Source organism: Mustela lutreola, chromosome 1 (genome assembly GCF_030435805.1).
Source record: "Mustela lutreola isolate mMusLut2 chromosome 1, mMusLut2.pri, whole genome shotgun sequence".
Taxonomy (NCBI): Eukaryota; Metazoa; Chordata; class Mammalia; order Carnivora; family Mustelidae; genus Mustela; species Mustela lutreola.
The window spans coordinates 204,411,177-204,433,863 of record NC_081290.1 but is presented as its reverse complement, the minus strand read 5'-3'; the positions used below and the strand labels follow the sequence as shown (position 1 = coordinate 204,433,863).

At 45.8% G+C, this 22,687-nt stretch overlaps 1 protein-coding gene across 1 annotated transcript; it reads right to left on the bottom strand.

Annotated features, from left to right (window-relative positions):
* Positions 1-325: 325 nt before the first annotated feature.
* VPS26B (VPS26 retromer complex component B) lies at positions 326-22,687 on the bottom strand. Its single transcript, XM_059185644.1, has 6 exons — positions 22,031-22,687; positions 13,016-13,172; positions 7,891-8,055; positions 4,808-4,983; positions 3,063-3,205; positions 326-2,654 (listed from the first exon to the last, which is right to left on the bottom strand). Exons 1-6 carry the CDS (start codon positions 22,251-22,253, stop codon positions 2,508-2,510), a joined length of 1,011 nt encoding a protein of 336 aa, XP_059041627.1. The 5' UTR covers positions 22,254-22,687; the 3' UTR covers positions 326-2,507.

The following is a 22,687-nucleotide window of genomic DNA, read 5'->3' as shown; positions in this document are numbered from 1 at the left end:
ACCAGGGTGCAGGGTTCAGTCTGTTACCACCTACTGAAACAAAATTTCATTTTTCTACACCAGCCCCACACCTGCCCCTGAAGTCATCTGGACTCCACAGGGGGGTAAACCATCAGCAGTTTCAGCACAGCTTGCCAGATGAGGGTACAGCTGGCATTCCTTTCTCAGCCTGTGCTGGTCTAAAATGGGCATTCATAAAACATCACTGTTCACCAGGGGGTACAGCCACAGTGAGGGCAGAGGTTGTGTTGGATCAAGGTGGGAGTCTATCTCCCCTTGGGTGTGAGTGGGGACAGTGTAAGACAAGAAATCACAGACCCTGGTGGACCATGGGCACAATGCCCCCAAGCCACAGGGGCTTCCTTTAATCAGAGAGAGACAACTGAAACAAGTGTTCTTTTTTTTTTTTTTTTTTTTTTTTTTTAAAATACAGCCATTGAAAAGACGACACATTAAGAAACATGTAAACACTGCAGCTGCTTAATTACAAGTTGCACTGCTTGGTTTAGTACCTATGCACTCCCAGGTATGGGAACCTGTGAAGGTGCGGGTGGGGCCTCCCCTCACCTGCACAGTTGCACGGACAAGGAGTGAATGGGGGCAGAGTGAGGGAAAACAGAAGACCTGGCTTATGCACAGCTCCTGAGAGAATAAAATCAAATTCTACCTTCTAGTTCTCCCAGAAGAAACGTCTAAGATGTTAGGAAAGTTGGAAAATGAATTTGGGTTGTCAGCTGGGAGGCAGAGGAATTGACAGGTCCTTTCTAGTTAGAATACCAGCTATAATGGGAGGCACACCAGAGCCTAATCTCATGTTGTGGAAAAGGCAAGGAGCACAGAACCTGCCTCCCCCATACACTTGAGCCCCTAACCTTGATAATCCAGGGGCAGCTGGATGGGTAATCCTGATCCCACGGGATTGTCCGTCGCACCTGTACCTGGGGTCTAGCATGGGAGATGGGGAAGGGGAACCACCTTACCTTCCTTGGTTCTGCTGTCCCCAGTCAACCTCAAGTATCATCCTAGTATCCTTTCCTCCAGTTTCAGTCCTGACCCATGAGCCTGCCCAGCCAGAGGCCCATGACTGCACTGATTTCTGAGGAAAAGAAGAGTCTGAATTTTCCACACTAAAAGATGACACAGGAACCAACCTCTCTGCTTCCCAAATTATGGAGAAGTTAGACCACCAAATACTGTACTTATTGGCCAGTGGGGTCTGCTTGAAGGGAAGGGAGGCCATTAGATCATTTCCAGATGAGGCAGAAAAGGATGTCAACATCTTTACTCCAGTAGGCCCACACACAGTGCAACAGAGGGAAGTCCCCCTCTCCTTTAGGATAACAAGAATACCCATGAGAGTTTTTAAACAAAACATCAATGGTCCTAAACTCTGGTCAGTCAACTGGTGAAGGTGAAAACATAATTTGGCAAGCAGAATTATTCTGAAGTTGTGTAGCAGGGTCTTCTGCTGAAGCTCTCATCTCTCTTCTGAAACTCAGAGAATGAGGGGACATGGGCATCAGTAAGAAACTCCCAAGCCCCAATTCCCACAAAGTAAGTGGAGGGAGAGTAAGGAGTGATGAAGATCCATTTGTAGGAAAGCAAAGAGATCAAGGCCCCTTCCCGGGATCTCTTAAAGGAAACAGATGCCCTTGTTTAGGCTTGCTGTAGCACACAGCAATACCCTAGAACCATCCAGCCCCAGGGGCTGGGGAGCACAGTCATGGGGTGAAGGCAGGCAGCTGCTACGCACAGTCACCATGCTTCTTCCTCAGTGGGCCTGCTTGGCCTCCTGCGTTCAACATGCTGCCATCCATGCATGGCACTGACCCCAGGGTGTTTCCGTGCCCAGAATTTCTCAAGGTGAGGGGACAACAGCCAAAGGCCCTTCCACAAGCTTCTGTTCCAGGACGTTACTGATAAGAGTCCGTAGAAGATGGAGAAGGGAGGTGTCTCGTTCACAGCAGTGACATAAAGGCCAAAAGGAGTTGGCTTGTGGAAACGTCAAAGCACCACATCCAATACTCCCAAAGAGGTAGCTTCCTGATCTTAAGTCTCCCCCCTGCCATTTAGGATAGGGCAGGGATAGTAGAGGGGAGAATAAGATGTGACTACCCCGGGCCCCACTGGCAGCTCAGAATCCCAGGCACATGCTCAGATCCTGTATCAGGAAGCTCAGAGACCCAGGAATCAAGGATGCCCGCTCTCTGCTCTCCTGTAAAATGCAAGGCACCCCCACATGGAAGGCCTCAACAGAAGGCTCTTACCCCACAGAGACTAGCTATCCCTATTCCCACGTCAGCCGCAGAATCTCAAGGAGACTGCCTCCCGACCCAAGCCCCTTACGTTCTTCAGAAAAAAGAATTAAAGTCAAAACACGATTTGTTTTCAGGTTGCAAGTAACGGGTCAGTTGAGCATCACACTGTCTTCCCCCTCCCCCAGCCGCTGGTGTTTGGTAGACGGGGGTGCTGGGTTGGAAGCCCAGCAGCTTCTTGGCCCTGGGGGCCTACTGCCTGCTGTTGTTGTCAGACAGCTGGCTGGGGGTCCGCACCTCACCCAGGGAGGTTGTGCCCTCGAAGCGCTGTGAGGCGATGGCTGCCTGGTGGGACATGCTCTTCCGTACGATGTCACCTTTCCGCCACAACACCACTTCCTGTAGAATTGGGGGAGGGGGGCAACATGCTACCTTGAGAGGGAGGCATGGGGGTGGGGGTTCCCAAAGGCTCCAACTCTTTCCCAGGCACCTTAGTAAAACCTCCTCTGCTTCTCTCTCTCCAATGACAACAGTTATCCGTACTACCTTAGGGCTCCTTCTGATGGTGTGGGCAGGAAGCATAGAGCAGTCACAGGAAGCAGACTCACGTGTCAACTGGGAACCCTCATTTTTGCTGTGCGACTCCCTCTCGGTGAACCAACAAGTGGCACAGAGACTAGTGAACTCTCTCCCCTGTACTGTTCTGCTTAATCTGTCTGAAATGGAGCCTGATCTTCACAGGAATGATGCCATTCCTAATGTGGCTCTAGGGCCACTAGGGGTCTTGGGGAGGTACCTGGGCCTCACCTGCTGTTTGAAGTAGCGCCGTTCCTCCTCGTCTATCAGCACCAGGTTGAGGTAATAGCGCACGGAGAACTTCTTGTTGATGTCCCGCATGGTGGGGGTGAGCTCGTAGCCCGCCAGGAAGAGCCGGATAGGGATGGACTCTCCTGTAAAGGCCAAGCAGGTATCAGAGTGAAGGGCAAAGTGACCCATCCTACCTGACACCAAGTCACACTCCGCCCATGAGATGCCACCTGAGCATGTCATGGAACACTCAAGGGAATGCTTCTGCCTGGTGGGAATTCGCATTCTGTGGCTCAGTGATCTGCTGAAGCAAAAACATGACTGCAGCTCCACTCCAGGTCCCGTTGTGTCTTCTCTAACCACCTCAATACAGAGACCCATGAGTATGAACAGCACAGGACACTACTACTAAGCATCTTTTGATTATATGTATTGTGTCTAGTTGTTGGTTTTTCACAAGGCAACTGTCAAACCTCAGCTAACTCATCATGTCACCCAGCAATCTCAATGCCACCTTCCTCCATCCTACATAGTGTATGCCCCCCAAAATACATCTCTACTTTGAGATGGATTGGCAGTGGTATAGTGGCCTGGAAAAGAGAAAATCCTAATTCTGGTCTTAGTTATCCATTAACTAGTTGTATGACTTCTGAGTTAGTCTATTGCTTTCTCTGGACCTTAATTTTCTCTTGTGGAAAACTGTGGAATCAGACTACGTGGTATTTTTTATATCTTCCAGCTCTAACACCCTGCCTTTCCTAATTTAAGTGAAATGAAATTAGGGCAGTAATTCTACTGAGAAAGGCCAAACCTATAATGTAGTCTGAAGCTAAATATAAAATGCACCATTAATTATCTGCTGTTTTGTCTTACTTCTCAGAGAAAATGACAAGTGGCTCTACTTCCACAGCTGGTGAACAAAAGGGCATATACAGAGTCAAGAGCTCAGTCCTATCCCCCTAAGGACCCGGCATGGTGACATTCAAGAATCTGCTGTCATTGTCCCTACCTTCCCCACAGAACACACACGTGAGAATAAACTGAACAGAACCTTGGCATAACCAAGCACTTCTAAAGGAAAAAGTACATTCTTTCTGATCAGCGGCTGCAGGGCCAGAAGAACATAAAGATTGCTACTCCCAAATAATCACAGATTCCCCAAGTAAAGCTTTCAACTCCATTCATTCCAGATGTAATGTCCGCTCTGGGGGTAGATGGGGGCAGTATCGTTTTCTGTCCCATTCCCAGTGTGGTCTGTGGCACCTGGTAGTGCTGCCCAAAGTATCTACCCTTGGTGAAGGAATTCAGAGAATGAATCATTTTGCCAGAGCTAGAGCTAAGGAACATAAATGATTATTCTGCATGAATCTCTGGCTTCCGAGCAGCAAAGAACACCAATAGGAAAAAGTAGCAAAATGTATAATTTTATCTGCTAAGCCAGTACTTTCAAGCTTTTGTTGTTGTTGTTATTTAAGAGGCATAACTCTTGAGAGTACAAGCTCGGTATGTAGACGAGGCCAAAAGTGGGGCTTTTCTGGGTGAAGGTGGGGAAGGAGCTTGGGGTTTCACATACCCAGTCCTCCTTTTCCTCTTTATTGGGATCCACAGTGAGCAATTAGAGATGAGAAATTATAGGTGAATAGGAAATCTTAATTTAGCAGTATAATCTCTTGAGCCCCTCTAAAACTCTGCAGGGCCTAGGCGAATGGGTGAGGCAGCTGCGGGCTGGGTGCCAGGATGCTCACCTCTCACGGGAGCCCCATCCATTATCTCATACTTGGCTATCGTGTCGTTCTCATGGTACACATTGGGGCCTGTGCCCGTTGTTTCCCGCTTGATGATATCTATCTCCATGTGCTTGATTTTGATTCTCACCAAGAGGAAGTAGATCTTCCCTACAATGACATCTTTCAAGTGGTATCTGGGGAACAGAAAACAAGATGTGAATACGGCAGCCAAACTGCATACTTCCAGGTCTCCTGGGTTTCAGGGGAGGGGACACTGCCAAGCAGGTTGGCTGAAGATGGAGTCACAGTACACACGCACCCATGTTCTTACCACCACTGCCCTTGCAGAATGATTTCCCAGTATGTGCTTTATTGGAATCTGTCCCATTTTTCCATAAGCAACTCACAGGATGTTGTTGCATGTTACATCACCCATTCTATGCTTACCCATCTGATCTATCTTCTCAGCACTTTAATTTCTTTTATACCTTTTGTGTTTAGGTTGTTTTAGATGTCCTGACAAGTGGGAGGCAAACCCCACAAATGCAGGAAACAGGATTTGCTCGCTATCTGAGCTCACAAAACGTCTTTTGGAAACTGGACCTCAATTGCCTGTAGCAAAGAGTTTTGTCTGCTGGACGTGACAGCTCAGGCAGGAACAGTGGAGCAAGACGATGCATTATGCTCCATCAGCACCTTCTCTCTGGGCCCTACTCACATGGCTCGTGCTCTGTGGGCTGTTATGAGCTTGGCCATGCTGTATTACACTTTCTGCCCTTCCCAGCATTTCTCTTTGAGTCAGTATGGAATACCAGTCGTCTGTGTGTGCACTGCCCTGTAACAGGCATACAGGAAGAAAGGAAAATCTTCAAACCTGAAGCTCAGAATCATGGAATAGGAGTGTTGGCAGGGATTTTAGAATTTAACCTCCTTGGGGCACCTGGGTGGCTCAGTGGCTTAAGCCTCTGCCCTTGGCTCAGGTCATGATTTCAGGGTCCAGGATCGATCCCCGCATCAGGCTCTCTGCTCAGTGGGGAGCCTGCTTCCCTACCTCTCTCTGCCTGCCTACTTGCGATCTCTCTCTGCCAAATAAATAAATAAATAAATAAATCTTAAAAAATAAGAATTTAATCTCCTTATATGACATGTGGAGAAAAGGAAGTTCAAAGACAGATACTTGAACAAGGATTTGAGTAGGGGACAGACACAGGGTGTGAACTCAAGTGCCTAATTCCTAGGCTTGTGTTCTCCCCACTATTTCAGGCTGCCTTTCTGCTTACAGTCTAACTGGGAAAACTGTAGATACTCTCAGTAGATAAAGTCTTACAAGGTAGACTTTGTAAGGACACTTACAAAGTCAGAATGGAGGCTGCTCACAGCATTTCAGAAGGAATGCTAAGAGATCATAGATTCTAGGGGTTTTCAAACTTTGGTAAACAGAACATTCCTTTATTCTAAATGAAATCCTATGCAGAAGCATGAATATATGAGAAACTCCTGTGGAGGGCCTAGAACCCTGGACCCCACTCTTCTTTTACTTTATCCCTTCTGATGTGTTTGAAACCCACTAACCTGTCTCCACTTCTCGGAGGAGATTCCCAAGGTACAAACATGGTAGTACGAGCTACCTTACCCCAAGAGCAATCCCTAATGGCAGAATAGCACTACATGATATAGACAGTGTGCTCTTACACAGCAGCCTACTCTGAGGAAGCAGGACAGGTGTGAACATCCAGTTCCCAAGGTCATGGGATAGACTCTCCACAGTGCCCTTCACATACCACACTTGGTCTTGAACCTTGCTGACTGACAGTTATTTTGAGATCTACAAGGCAGTACTGCCTGCCAGCTACCTCTTTTACTAGGTAGCTGGAGTGCTGGTGGGTAGGCACTATTTGGTGGCTCCTTTCCAGAAAGCCCACAGAGCCCTGAGGCTGAAGAGAAAGGGGAAGGCTGTTCCCTTACATGTCCCTGCCTGGCCCAGATCAACCTCCCTCCCAGCTCTCCCCTCCCTGTCCCATAGGCGAGGCTTTGCCAAGCAGGGCCTCTTCTGGGTCATGAGGGGTTATAGGCCAGGGGCAGAGGGAAATATATGCCTTTCCCTCACCCCTGTTCTAGGAAGCACATATGTTGTTAATTTTTAAAAAAGCCCTTCCTAACCCGCACTACCTGGATAATAGGGGTCTCTCCAATAAGAACCCTAGAGACTCTAATTTCTTTTTTTTGCTTTCTGCGAATAGAATACACTTTTACTTTTGCATATCTGATTTTCAAACATTTTCAGGAAGGCATTATACTGAAAAGAAATATGTTTGTGGTATATTTTTGAAGTGTCAGTAAGTTTTGTGATTTATAATTACTTAGATATTTTTTTAAAGATATTAAAAATTCATTTATTTGGGAGAGAGAAAGAGAGAGAGAACACAAGCAGGGGAAGAAGCAGGGGTAGATGGAGAATGCAGGGCTTGATCCCAGAACCCTGGGATCATGACCCGAGCAAAAGGCAGCTGCTTAACCAACTGAGATACCCCAGTGCTCCACACTTAAGTATCTTCATGTTCAGACAGCAAACAGTATAAAACATACATGGCTTCCCAACTTGCTAGCTAGAATTATTTAAAGACCTTTATAAAAAGGCATCAGGTATTCTTTGCATAATTCATTTAATTCAGAAGGAAGCAGCAAACTACGGCCATTGCGTGGCTTCTTCACATTGATTTCTAGAGACATACTGTATATAGGATACAAATGCTAATGGGAATTGTATTCTGAGATTATTTTCATCAATAGAAGGAAAGAGCTGTATCTACACCCAAAACAAATGACCTTAAAGTTAATTTGGCTTGACCTTAAAAGACAATGTAGGATATTTAACTTAAATGTACCTTCTTAATTTCCATTTAAGTAAAATGAAGCTTAATTTCCTGGTCCACCTTTCAGCAGCCTGGCACAAATATTCATAGTACCAGGTCAGTGGCCTCCCCTCCAGCACGGCATTATGAGCCAGCCAAGGCCAGGGCACCAACCTCTTGGATTCTCATCGGGTCCCTTCTTGACCTCCCTCAATAGTTCTCCACGACGGTGGGGCCCCAGATACTTACTTGGATTTATTATACTCAAACTCAATGTGCAGGCAGTCCTCAATCCCAACTTCCATCTTGATGGAAGAGTTCAGCTCTGGGTACGTGCTGAGTGTGTGGACTACAATGTCCATCTCTTTGACGACATCATTGAGGCGGCGGCTGATGGTGGCTCGAAGGAAATACCTGTAGGAGATGGATGTGTCATAAAGGAATACTCCCAGCCTCCACAATGCTGCCTCAATCCATGCACCAAACAGACCCACTGGAGAGAAGCTCTAATAGTGGTTAGCCTTTGTGGCTTTTTATTCCTTCGAAAATTTACCTCTGTGGACCCTCTTCTCAGAAAAAAAAAAAAAAATGAACGTACTTAAGCACAAAATTTTGCAATTATAGTACAATGGAATTCAAAGGCCTTCCCCACAAATGGCTTTTTGAGCCCATCCTCTGGGCTCAGAGCACTGTCCTAAATAAAATTGATTTCACTGCTCTATACTCCCACAACAGGTTATCCTAATAACTTTCAAGCCCCTCACCACTGCCTACCATGTATTTGTGTATGGGTTTTTCCTCAACTAACTCCTGGGTCTTCAGGCACAGGGATCTGTCTTAAACTCTTATATTCCCATGTCTCTACTTAACAATATTCAATAAATTAAGCAATTTCCAAGTCCTTCAAGTTAAATGGGAGTTATAGGGAATGGAGAAAGTAAGTCAGCTCTTCATTCAGCAAACATTTACTGCTAGGCATGGGATGAATAAGATACAGTCTCATGGGAAGCTCACAGTCCACTAGGGAAGGTGGGTCAATAAACAGAAAAATTAGAACACACGCAAGTGCTAATTCAGGTAGAGGAATCAAGTCTATGGGGAGAGGAAAAAGGGCATTCAGGCAGAGCAGACCTTGTAAGTAAAGCAGCAGAGATGGGAGAGGTCCCGGTTTAAACAAAGGAAGTCTCTGGCTAAATCTTGGATCCTTGGGAGATGTTGCTGTGGTAGAGGACAAGTGGTGAAGAACACAGAGACACAGAACCTGAAGGGCTTAGCATGCCAAGCCTGACCGTCTGGTCAGCTGCTCGATCATGGCGTCCCTGTCCCCTTGACCTACTCTATGCTCGTACCCAGTGAATGGAGAAAAACAACCCGTTAATGATATTTTCTTCTAACCCAAACTTAGATGATCTGTATCACTTGTCAACTGTGCCTGCAGAAACCTGTCAACCAGATCAATGACACACTTAGGCTCCTCTCCTCTGTGTAGACCTGAACCATGCTCAGCAACCCATTTATACATCTCAGTAACTTCTGCCACATTCTCCAAGACACATATTTGTTCCTAACCCTTCTCTAACTGCTCAGGCTCTCCAGTCTCCTCTCCCCCTGATCTGTGGAAGACACAGCTTTAACTCTACTGAGAAGAGGAAAGCCTTCCAATTTAAGATTGATAATTCTCTCACTTCTCTGCTTTGCACTGTCTCTTACTTCCGTCCTAAACACATGTCTGTATCTTTGCCCAAACTTTCCTCCTTCCAACAGCACCTCCGTCTCTCAAGACCCCTCTCCTTCTCCATCTGGTAGAAAGACTTTTGATCTGTGTGTACATTACAACCACCCTGGGGAGGAGGGGCTTCCAAAATCCAGATGCCTAGGCAGAGCTGACATTTAACTGTCCTGCAGAGGCACACAGGCATCAACATTTTTTGAAGCCTCCCAAGTGATTCTAATATGGGAGCTTTGGTAGAGAACTACTACCTGGCATCACGATCCCTCAAGTTTTCCAATTCTCTCAATCTATCGAATCTCTCCAGTAAAGACTTCCTCTTTTGAGTTTATACAAAGGTCCAAACTCCTCAATCCCCAAAACAATCTCTAGGCTTTGTGCTCCTGCCCATTCATCAGGACAGTGGTCACAGATGGGTCCTGTTCTAACTATTGCAGCTTCTTCCCTATTGCCAAACCCAGTGGCCTTGCTTTTCAGCCTCAGTTTTGACACTGGAGAGTAAAACATTTCCTTCTCTCTTAGAAATGCTCTTCCTGTGGTTCCACAGGAGGGCTTTACCTGCTTTACCTCCCGCCCTCCCCCAACCCCACTTTCCTATCCCTCTAACAGGTCCTGCCTGGGCTCTTCTCTTCCTCAACTCACCCCCTTGAAAAATATACCAGTTTTTAGCACTGAGCAGAGGACTCCCAACAGTGTATTTCTCTGTCCTGAGTGCCAGGCTTGCATTTCTAATTGTCTAGTGAACTTTCATACCTCTGTATTTTGTCAGTGCCTTAGCCTTTAAATTTGGATGAACCATCTTCACTACAAGTCATCCCTTCCTCCTAATAGCCATCTACCTGCACCTACATTCACTGGTCATTTCTGTGGTTGTCCATTAAATTCCTCATTTACTGCCCGTTCCAGCTGTGTCCACTAAGGTAAGATGCTCAGGTCCTTGTACTAGCCTTCCAACAATTTTGTCTCTGCACTCTACTCTTCATCAAATAGCACATGTTGGCTTTATATTAACCATCCAAAGAACCAATGCCCCACCTAAAAACAAAGAAAGAGGTGTTCAGAGTGATCTTTTGATTCCCCCCCCACCGCTGTGTAAGTAATAATATACAAGCCCTTCATCTGGAATCACATCTATAAGCTGCCCTTAACTAATTTTCCCTTCTTGACCTCCTCACTTTCTCAGCATGAATCCTAATGTCTTCATCTACGTGGACAGCAACACCTTTTTCTCTTTTATTCATTTACGTACTTTGTAGTAAAACACAAAAGGAGTTCAGGGTACACCACCCCAAAATACACCACCCTGGCATGACAGTTTATTAAGCTGATATTATAAAGCAACAGGCAAGAAGCAGACACAGGAAAGAAAACTCTCTGCCCTCCCCACTCTCTACCAGAAGAGCAAGACCTTCTTAATCACCAGAGACAACTGTTACCAGCCCAGGGACTGCACTAGAGAAATCCACAGAACAAATCTTGCTTAAAGGATTCTTACCTTCCATTTGTTTCTCCCATATATTTACCTTCCCACAACTTGCTGTCCCAAGAAGCTCAAAGTCCCTTCCCTATGTCCTGTTGCTTCTCTGCAAAATTATCATTCTTCTGTTAAGATGCTTGTATAAGCTCCTAGTCCTAACCACCCCTTTCTGTTACCAATCCCTGAGTTCCATGCATATGCACAACATACATGTGAATCAACCAGTCTGCCTTTCTCTTGCTAGCATGTCTTCTGTCGGTCTGATTAGTAGGGCCTCAGTCTACAAACCTAAGATGGATAGAGGAAAAGTTTTCTCCTCTCTACAACACATAAGAATTTAACATTTTAACTACTTTTAAGTGTACAGTTCAGTGGCATTAGGTACATTCATGCTGTTGTGAAACCAATAGCAGTCGTCTTTTTATGACTGGCTAATTTCACTTGGCATAATGCTTTCAGTGTTCATCCATGTTGTAGCATATCACAGGATTTCCTTCCCTTTTTAAGGCTGAATAATATTCCACTTATGTATATACCACATTTGTTCACCCTTTCATCTGCTGATGGAACTCAGATTGGTCTACCTTTTGGCTGTTGTGAATAAGCAGCTATGAGTGTGAGTGTATATGCCTGTGTTTGATTCCTTGCTTTCACGTCTTTTGGCTTTGTACCCAAAAGCAGAATTCCTGGATCATATGGTAATTCTATTTTTATTATTCCGGGGAATCCCTGCACTCTTTTCAACACCTTTCTCTCTGTCTTAAAAACATTTAAGAGCAATCCACTGTAAAAAATAAAATTAAATAGGGGCATCTGGGTGGCTCAGTTGGTTAAGCGGCTGCCTTTGGCTCCAGTCATGCTCCCAGGGTCCTGGGTCAGGCCCCATGCCAGGCTCCCTCCTCAACAGGGCGTATGCTTCTACCTCTCCCTCTGACTGCCACTCTGCCTCCTCATGCCTCTCTCTGTCAAATAAATAAATAAAATCTTCAAAAAAAATTAAATAAAATAACAATAAATCCCACAGCCAAGCTTTGGTGACAACTAGATAATCCTCATGGTTGTGAAGCTTTTTCTGAATGCAATCTCTCTAGTTTGAGTGATGTTAGTGATTAGACCTCTTTGCACAGACTGAAAAAAGAGAGCCTACAGTCACGCTTCTGATGGAAGAGGAGAGACCAAGAAGAGAAGAGAAAGGGAGAAAAGGGGAGGGAAGGGGAGGAAATGTCTTCCTGTAGTTTGCACTACCGGGCCTTAAGGTGATGAAGACGAGCTGATCTTATAAGATAGCATCAAGATCTTGAACCAGGTGTCTAAAGTAACAGAGAAGTCTGCTTTATCTCAGTGACATCACCTAATCTCAGGTTACATCCAAGAGTCTAGAACCTCTCTGGATTTTTTTTTTAACCTCAGCAGCCCCTGGAATCAGTCTCCATCCGCAGAACCTGGAACACTAAAAACAGTCCAATGTACTTAAACTGCGTTTATTAATTTTTTAAAAGCTGGTCACACTGTGCTATGTTTTACATTCCCATTACCCCGAATGATGGAGGACCGATCTAGAATCCAAATCTATTCTACTTTTCAAGTGAGAAAGCTGAGTGACAGAGCTCAGGATCACATTGCTGTTGTATGGCAAAGCTGGACTGAGGATCTGTATGTCCTGATGTGCAGCACAGGGTATGCTGGGGACAGCATGTATCACAGTATGAAAGCTAACTGTTGACTCTTCAGGACTTTCAAAAACTGGTTGTTAAACATAGTGATTATTTAAAATTAAATTATAAAAATTTATAATTAAGATTATATGAAAAACAAAAGTAATACTTACTACAAACTCACTGCTTCCTAATAATTTTGCTACCTTTCACAATTCTCTCTGCTCTTGGGGGAATTTACATCTAGCTGTGTCAAGGTGGCTACTGAACATCTCTCCCCAACTCTGTAATTAGGGACATCTGGCTGGGAGCTTGAAATTGGCCATGGTGGCAATATTTACACTACAGAGACAAATGTTACAAACCAGGGCTTTTCCTCCCAGAGAGCCCATTGTTAACCATTTACCAGCACACCACAGCTCAGTTCTCTTTCTTCTTGAGACCCACATTAAAAAGCCTCAGAAACATGGACAGCTTCAGGGGAAGGTGGGGGAAAAAGCAGGCACAACTCACCGTAGCTTTACATTCTGGCCTGTATAGGACTCATACGGCTTCTCCACGTGGGTGAATTCAAAGTCGAAGGCCTGTGATTGGCTAATTTCTCCGGGCCGGGCCAAATCCTTCACCAGGGACACAAACTCATGGTGGTTCCCACGGTCGTAGTAGAGCTCTGGGGAGAAAGCATCAATCTCTACTATCAGACCCCAACCTACATGAGGCTTAGCAAGGAGGCTCCAGGATACAGGATCCCCTCTTCTGAGAGACATCCCCCCACCACTCCCGCCCGCAAAACAAACTCCCCTTAGCCCTTATTTTCGATTCCCTTTATTTACCTAATTGCACTTCTTCACTGCATTCTCCGTATACTGATCTCTTTTCCTCCCCACTTTCTAAACACTCCGGTTTTACCCGGAGAAATCCAGTGGCACAGTAAAAACCCAATATAACCCTGCTTCAGCCTATCACGGCAGTGCCTTAGTGAGAGCTGTATCAGGGGAACTGCTAACAAAAATACTACATTGCTTTAAAAACATTTCTAAAAATATTTCTAACTTCTGAATGCATGTTCATAGTTCTTTAATTATATCATCCTTATAATAAGCTGAAGTAGCTAGGACAGGCCTTGTCACCCATTTAACAGAAAGAAACTGAGGCATACCATGGTCAAATGATTGGCTTAGAGTATCATTGCTGACTGCAGGGCTCAGATTAAAGCAGATTTACTGCTAGAATGAATCTATTTCTATGACCTGGTGCAAAGGGAGTAATAACATTACACTTTGTAAGGTTCTGTAAGAATTAGAGGAAGTAATGCAGGTAAATGACTCAGAATAGTACCCAGTTGACAGCAAATACTCAAAACATATTAGCTGCTAGCTGTTATGATCCTTCAAAGAGGAATCTACATGATGCAGAAATTTTAGTGTTATTTCCTCCAACTAAATAAGGGGAGGGGTGATCCTCAACTTCAGTGAGCACCAAAATCAATTGGAGGGTTTGTTAAAACCAGATTATTCAGTCCTGCTGTATGGGGTGAGGCCTGAGACTCTGCATTTCTTATAAGCTCCAGGGGATGTTGGTCCTGCTGGCCCAGGGACCACACTTTGAGAAGCACTGCTCTAAATTTATCCTCCTCTGGAAATAGTTCTGGCATTCGAATCTTAATTATAAGTTCATGCCATCAATTTATCCTCTATTATTTTATGCCTATTTGTACTCTGCTATTTAAGTGTTAACTCTTCTATATGCATGGTCTTTAGAGTTAAGGCCTAGTTCCTGGCACCCCCTCAGTACCTAGCCGTCCAGAGAAAACACTTAGTACTGACTCTGAGTATACAAGGCCACATAACAGTCAAGGCACTACCTCTCGGGCATTTCTGGGCTCCAGTCCTATGGCAGTGTACAACCTTCAACAGGGTAGATCAGAACTAGATCCAGTAGAGTGCACTCAGTACTACTGCTGTCGGCTGCTTGGGGACAAAGAAACAGGTCCACAGAGAGGAGTGTCGGAGACAATGGCCTACTAGGCCAGTTCCCATATCTCCAGAGCACAGCAGGCGATCCCTCTCAGGGACAAACTGAGCATCCTGGCAGTGCGACAGAGCTGCATTTGTGTGGGTCCGCCTCAGGTAGCTTAAGGGCTGAACCCTGATTAGGACTGCATCTTCAGGCCCAAGAAATGAAGTGTCCAGTCCTGCCCCAGGGGAGAACCATGTCAAGAAAGAGAAAATGGTTTCAGATAGTGCTTTCAGTCTGAGTGCAAAATCAACCCCTTGCTGCCCTAGCAGCTGGTCCTGACAAGCCTATTCCATAGGGAGCCTTTTTTTTTTTTTTTTTTTAAACCCCCAAAGGGAAGCATTCAAAGCAGAGTGGGCTCTGTGTTAAGATTCTTCCAAGTCAGGAAGGCGGCATTAGTGTGGTTTAATCCCAAACTAGTGCGGCCACTTAAGTATGAACTTACACTATATTCTCTAATTATAGTTTATTGCTGATTTCCTATATAGTTACACTTTGATCCACTTTATATTGCAAACAACCACCTTCTCTTCAAATACTTAATGGAATCAGTGGCAGGAAACATTCTGGGTAATGAGTAATAATCTACAAAGTCACTAAATGGGAGATCACACTTACAACCTATAGAGGGAAAGGATAGGAAAAGGTGAACAATCCATTTCTTCTATTTTGAAATCCAAAAACTGTGGCCCCCAGTAATGTCAGGAAGTGCAGTGATCAGGTAGGAACAGAACCACTGCAACAAGGGCTCTCTCACTTACTCTCACTGGTCCATTGCTACCGAAGTCCTTGTTGATGGTCCTGACACCTGTGTGGGAAGTGAGACCTTAACTGGTAGACCTGGTATCTTAGCTCCCAAGCACTGGGTTCTGGCCATAGATTCAGGGGACAGAAGCAGGCAGAGCAGAGCCCCAGTGTCCATTAACTTTAAATGAGAAATCCAGAGTTGAGTAAAAGAGGGAGAGAGAAGGTTGGAAAAATATACAACTGTGATCACACATACCAAAGGCAATAAGAGAAACAAAACCGAGAAGGACCCAAGAACGCCCAGAGAACAGATGGCCAGCATCTGAGAAACCTAGTAATGTTATGCCTGACCTAGCAGGGGCACCTGGCTGTGGCCACCTTTGGCAGGAGAGGTCCTTCCCTACATAGTGTCACGTTCTCCCCAGTGCTTTTCCTCCTGGACACATGTTAATATCAGGTCCTGCACTAAATGTCACATAAGAGTGGCAGTGTGTAGTCTGAGTGGAGCTGGACTGGGCTTTTTAATTTATAATTTATAAGCCCTTTCCAATGCTCTTGCAAACATTGTGGTGGAAAGGGGCAGAAATAACAGCCATACTTTGCTATTTGCCAGAAAGTTTGGTTTCCTCTCATATAAATTAGAACAGAAACTACAAGGCTGTTTTAGCAAGAGGCTGGGCCATCAAGAGGTTATAAATTGCCTGTATTTTATCCCAAAGATGCAATGACAAGTTATCCCTGGTTCTCCCCAACCTCCAAAGCCCTCAGCAACCAGCCATCTCAAGTTAGAAGTAGGAACTGACCATGTTTCTTATTAAGGTAACTTCCCTGTCTTGAGCCTCTCTTTTGATCCAACAGGAAGAAGTGATTTTGTAGTCAGGATGTTTTCATGATGAAACTTGCCACCAACGGCTGAGGGATGAATTTGCCACTTTGTAAGGAAATTGAGCCAACTCTGCATCACAGGGTCATCATTTGAGGCAGCCTGAAACCTGCTACTGGGCCGGGACCATGTTTGATCCAAGCTTCATGCAGGTCTTAGAAGAAACATTAAGTGAGCAAGGCCAAAAAGACCTCCAAAGAGCCCCATTCTGATTTTCCCAGCCACTATCGGCTAACTGGCAACCCAATCAAGACCATGCTGGCCACATCCACTCCAATCTCTTGTATCCTAGTATACTTGCTAGAGCAGTAACACCTCTGGGCTGCCCATCCCCAGCAAGACACAGCTCAGCTCAGGCCCTGCAACAACTCACTAACAGGCCAGAATCAATTCACTTAATTTCGATGTGTCTTTTACATAGCTTTTCATGGGTTAATGAAATAAAATACAGAAAACCTCTGGAATTTTTAGAAGTACAGGCGTGCAGCGCCTGGGTGGCTTAGTCGGTTAAACACCTGCCTTCAGTTCAAGTCATGATCCTAGGGTCCTGGGGTTAAGCCCTACATCGGGCTCCCTGATCAGTGGGGTGTCTGCTTCTCCCTCTCCCCCCAGCTTGTGTGCTCTCTCTCTCTCTCAAATAAATAAATAAAATCTTTAGAAGTACAGGCTTGATTGGTACTGATGGGTTCAGATCCACACAATGGCATTACTTTTTTTTTTTTTTAAGATTTTATTTATGCATTTGAGAGAGAAAGCGAGCACCAGCAGGGGTGGTGGGGGGGGAGGAGCAAAGGGAGAGAAGCAGCAGACTCCCAGCTGGGCAGGAAGCCCTGGACATGGGGCCAGATCCCAGGACTCCAAGATCATGACATGAGGGAAAGGCAGATGCTTAGCTAACTGAGCCACCAAGGCGCCCCCAGTGGCATTACTTTAAAAAAATTTTTTTCTTTAAAAAAAATCCAGATATTATCTATTTGGTTTTGGAGGACAGGAGTATCTGCCCTCTTTTGTAACTCTGACCTTCTAGTTACCTTTGGTTTATTTAATCCCATTACTCTCTAAGATGGCCCAGCTCTGCCTTATATCATGCATTACAGTTCCCCAAATGAGTGCAGCTGAAAAATGGTCTCTTCTAACAATTAAAAAATTCTCCCCCATGCTTCTTATATACCACATTGCATTTTTCTAAAATGTGGGCCATCCCATGCTAGAGTGACATGGGAGTGACATTTGTTAGCTTTGTTACAACAGACCAAGCCATGGGAAAAAGCACACTAGATGAAGAAAGAAACTCAAGGTGGCTCACAAACTTACTAAGGATAAGAGAAAACATAGACAATACAGGTGAATAGATAAGACCTTCCTATACTCTCAGAAGCAACATTCAAACTGCAACATCCAAGTAGTTGGTGTAGAACTGACTGAATCATGGTCCGATGACTCTTATTTTCTTATATACAGGGAGAAATCAGCCTCAGGTTGGCCTAAGAAAGTGTGATCAAAGCAATGTGCAACAGCAAATGAACTGACATCAGCTTTAATGTTTCTGTGCCCTAGTTCCCTTAGGGAAGAGGCTGCACGGGTGCCTGCTGGTAGGTGAGTCATCTTAGTTCTCAGTGCCCTAGAGTAATGGCCACACCTAGCTTACCAATGCCTCTACCACAAGCGCCAGAGGAAGCCCTCCCTCATCACAGCAAGCCGCAAAGCAACCTATACTCCCCCTTTTCATTCAAGTAACTTTGGTTTATCTAGGAGGAGTTGAGAAAATAATCGAGAACTGCTTCTGTAAATTCCTAGATCTGACCAGGTATCCACTTAGCAAATATTTATCAAACACCTACTGATGATGGACTGAAGGTAGTCCCTGGTTTTCAGGGACTCAGAATTTAGTGAGGAAGGCAGACCAGGAAAAAAAAAAAAAAAGTCTCAAGTTTGTCATATCCTGTTTGAAAAGAGGTATTAATGAGACCTGTGTAAGAAGAGTGGAGGGAGGGCTTCAGTCAGCCTGGGGAACTTGCGGGAGGCTGTCATGTTTGCTTCCCCAAACATGTTTGCTGGGCACTTTAAGAATGGGTAAATGCCTGAGTGGAAGTGCAGACCTTGTAGAAAGATGTTCACATACAAAGGGAAGATGCCTAAGATTCTAGAAAGAACATATTTTGATGAAACTATAAGAGGTGAGGGTTACAGGGTAAGGGAGAGATGAGGCTGGGGAGAAAAGCAGGGCTGCTCAGGAAGGAGCCAGGTACAATTTCGCCCTGTAGCCAATAGGAAGTTGAGCAGAATTTTAAGGGGAGAACTGACAATGTCAGAACCGTTTTTTAGAACGTTCACTCTTACAGAAGGTGAGCTGAAAGATGAGGAGAGCAAAGGCAGGAAGACCAGTTAGGAGGGAGCCACAAAAAAGAGATAATAAAGGCAGCAGCACTGGCAAGAGGAGGAAGCACAGACTGAAGATGTATTCGAGAGCTGTTGGGAGAACAGACTGGGAGTGTGGGAGGAGGAATTAGTCTAAGATGACTTCTAGATCTTTGAGGCTGAGTGTGACATAGGCCACAATGGAGCACACAGGACAAGAAGCAGGGCTGGACCTGGAGCAGAGAAAGAGGTTTCTGTTTTGGATGTGTTTCTGAGGGATCTGTGGGGTATTCGGGTGGAGAGGTGCCTAGGAGGCAGTTGGAGACACAGGCATGGAACTCAGTAGAGAGTTCAGGTCAGGACAAAGAAAGAGGTTGGGAGTCATTAGAATATAAAAGACACAGAAGTTACTGGTGCAGATGAGACTGTCAGAGCAACTTACAGAGAAAAGACAAGAAACAAAAGTTATGCGTGTTCCTGCCTACCTCTAAAACCAAGATTGGAACAGGAGCTTTTCTGAGAAGGGTCCAGAGAGGTCCAATGCAACAAAAAGCTAAACGGTTGTCTCTGCAAGGACTCTGTAGAGTCCCTTTCACAGGTTTCCACTTAGGCTAACATGCCGTTTGGAAGAAGACAATGGAAGGCAATGGGGGGAAGCAGACAAGTAGACCAAAGGGAAGGCTAACCAGGTCCAAACATTCCCCATGGACCGCCTGCACAGGAATCAGGGTGACTACACAGTGACACATTTTAAACGTCTAGTGCCTGGAAACCTCTTGATGGGTCAAGCTTAATAGGAAAAGAGAAAATGACAATAATCATCTTAACTTCCTTTTACTGAGTACCTTATTATATGTGCTAAGAGCTGCACATCACATATATTATCTCTAGTCCTCACAAGACCCTAGCAAAGACTGTTCTATTATAAACGGAGCCCTATCTAATTTAAGTCACCCTGTCTGCATGACCCTCAATCATGTACCAGGCTGTCTTTCTAATGAATACACAAGTGGGACAAATATACTTTCATCAGGAGGAAAAAGAAATTAATCATAAGGATAAGAAGGTTAATTACATAAAGAACTTGATTTTCAAGCTGTGGAACTGTTCCACAGAAGGAAGGAAGGTGGGAAGGAAAAAAGAAATCAAATCCAAGAGACGATAGTTTATAAGAACATTTTAAAGTTAAAATGGAATTCAGGTGGACAGAGACTGATGATATCAACTTTCTTACTCTCATATAGCAAGACCTATACTGTACATCATCACTCCCGAGCCAGACCTAGGAGCCTGACCAAAGCTCCACCCCCTTCATTCACAGTCAAGGAATGCAACGAAGGAGAAAACCACACAACCACAACCTCGGCAAAGCTATTCGCTAGCCTCGCTCTGGTGCCCTGAGATCAGTAGACTGTTGACAGATAGACCATACTCTGCATGAAGCATTAGGCCTTGACAGCTCAACATTCTTCTCACAAGATTTTGTCATCCCTGCATTACAGGTGAGAAAGCTGAGGCTCAGAGAGGCACACAGCTTGCTCAAAGTCACAGGGTCAACAATAGCCCACAGTGCTCAGAGGCTCAGGAAGAGTTATCTATGGAAGCTAAAAGGCTGGGAGAAAACCCAGCAGGGATGATGATTCGAGTTAGACAAGAAACCGGGCAGGGCAGGTACAGCAAGCAGCTCCCTCAGCTTCCCTTTCACTTAGACTAGAGGGAGGCTTTGACTCCATTCCCCCCAACAGCTCATTTCACAGTGCTGGGTAGGAGACATTCTGGTTATCTTTCACGTACTGATGTGGTATCACCACTCCCTGGAGTGATGGTATAAGACATGGACTAAATGTGCCTATTTACATTCATATTACAGAGCCAAAGAATCCATGCAATAACTTTAAAACTACTACTTGAAAAATGGCGTTGCTAAGCAGGCAAGCACTTCTCGACTATCTCATACCTCATGCTTAGCGCCAAATGCTTCGGATTCATCCCGTCTACCAGTAGTCCTTTACTACGGGTGATTTTACTCTCCAGGGACATAAGGAAATATCCCAAGACATCTTTGGGGGTGCTATTTGGGGGTGTTTCTGGTACATGGTGGGTCCAGCTCATGTTAATATCCTGCTAAATATCCTGAGGCAACAAAGAATTATTAAGGCCCAAAATGTAAACAGTACTGCTGTTAAGAAACCCTATCCAAGCTACAGGCAAGAGAGTAGAGGGTATGAAACTCACTCTTCAGCCCTTTTCTGATACATAAAAGGCCACTCAAATTCTGGATTTAAAATAGCAAAAAAGTTTCCTATATGATCAGCCAGTCTTTGACCTAATTTTATTTTCTCAAATATCAGAAGCAAATACTTCAGCCAGAGCACTGGCCACACAGACTCCTTTTTCCAGGATTCCTCCTACCTGTGCCAGTGTTTCCTGCCCCTGTAAAACAGGAGAACAGATTTTTTGCTGTGCTCTCAGAATATGAGAGTATTTAACTAGTTTTCCCAAGAAGTCTGTAAGAACAGGGTCATACAGGCAGCCTGTGCTACAGGAACAAATCTTTAGCCAGAAGTTTTTTTCAGCCCACATGAATATTTACTCTGAATCCACAGTGTGACCCAGTGATAAAGACCATTTATTTCAGAAGTACCTGAGAGTTTTTAAAAACACAAGACTTCAAATAGTCTTAGAATTAGAGACAACTCCATTTTGACTGGCAGCTCCCAAATTTTCTGATTCTTACTGCCTGTTACTGTCTAGTTTTAATTATTAACAGTTATGTTGGAAGATTGTTAGAGCATTGAGAAATTTTGATCATTTAATTTTGGACTGAGAAGGATTTTTTTTTTTTTTGTCTGTAAGGAGGAAATTAGTCAACTGAAAACTAGCATTCTAATGAAGAAGTCTTAGAAACACAGGCTAAGTAGACAGAAAGACAGAAGGCTGCAGGGCTTCTTTCTCAAAACAGGTCCAAGGATAGGAGATCAGAGCTAAGGCCAGAAAGGTGGTGAGCTCTCTCCCACATCACATGTGAAAGAAAAAGGGGGTGGATGGGAGTAAACTAAGTGAGGCTCAGAGGACCAGCTTAACTTGGGTCCGACAGCTGTGGGTGTCCAGACAATGGCAAAAGCAGTACTGGAGAAAGGTCTTCCCCTAACAAATCCACCTGCAGGCTACCGCAGGAGCGTTTCACTTGGAAATCCTGGAGGCAGGAAGCAAAGCTGAGAACATGTTTAAGGGACAACTAGGGTATCCCAGGGCAAGGTGCCCACAACAATGATGCTGTGGCAGGGATGCTCCCCGTCGCCCTCGGCCACCCACACCGTCCTCGCGATGCGCTTGTCACTTTTGGCAGGGAAGCCGTCAACACAGGGGCAGTCGCCGGCCGGCGGGCCTCACACTGCAGTGGCCAAGGGGTTCCGACAGGCCTCACCGGAGCTGGGCCCGGAACCAGCCCGCTCCCCCGTCCCCAAGTCGGTCTCTGGCCCGGGGGAGGCGGCCGGGGAGGGAGGCCCCGGGTGCCTACTCACCGATCTGCCCGATGAACTCGATCTTGATGCCCTGGTGCTCCAGCCGCTTATTGGGATTCTTGAGTGCGAGGCTAACCTTCCCGGACACCGTCTCTCCGTCGTAGAAGAGGAAATATTTCTCCTTCTTCCCGTCCTCCGTCTTGTGCTCGGCCCGCTTCCTACTCTCGGCATCGTTCAGCAAGATTTCCACCTCCACGCTCTGCCCGAAGCCGAAGAAGCTCATTTCACCGCCGGGCCGGGTCAGGCCGGGCCGGTCTCGGGTAGAACCTCTCCTCTCTGCGGGGGAGGAGCCCTAAGCGAAGGCCGGAGGGCTGGACGCCGGACCCAGCTCTCTGCCAGACTGGGGGCGACGGCACGACTCCCGGCTCCACGGGGAGGGGGCAGGGCCCGCTGCAGCGCCGTGGGTACCAGTGCACCGCGACTCGCCAGTCCCGGGCGAGTCCTAGCCGTCGGCGGCAGTGAGGGACTAGGGCCGGCAATGCAATTAGAGGGGGGCAGTACACAGCCCGGACATGCGTGGCCGCTGCCGGGCCACCGGGTGGGGTGCGGCGCCGAGCAGCACAGCGAGCCAGCCCCGGCCTCTGGCGGTGAAACGCACGGAGGTGCTTCCGCGGCTTTAAGCGGGGGTGAGGAGGGGCGGGGGGGGGGTGCTCAGTC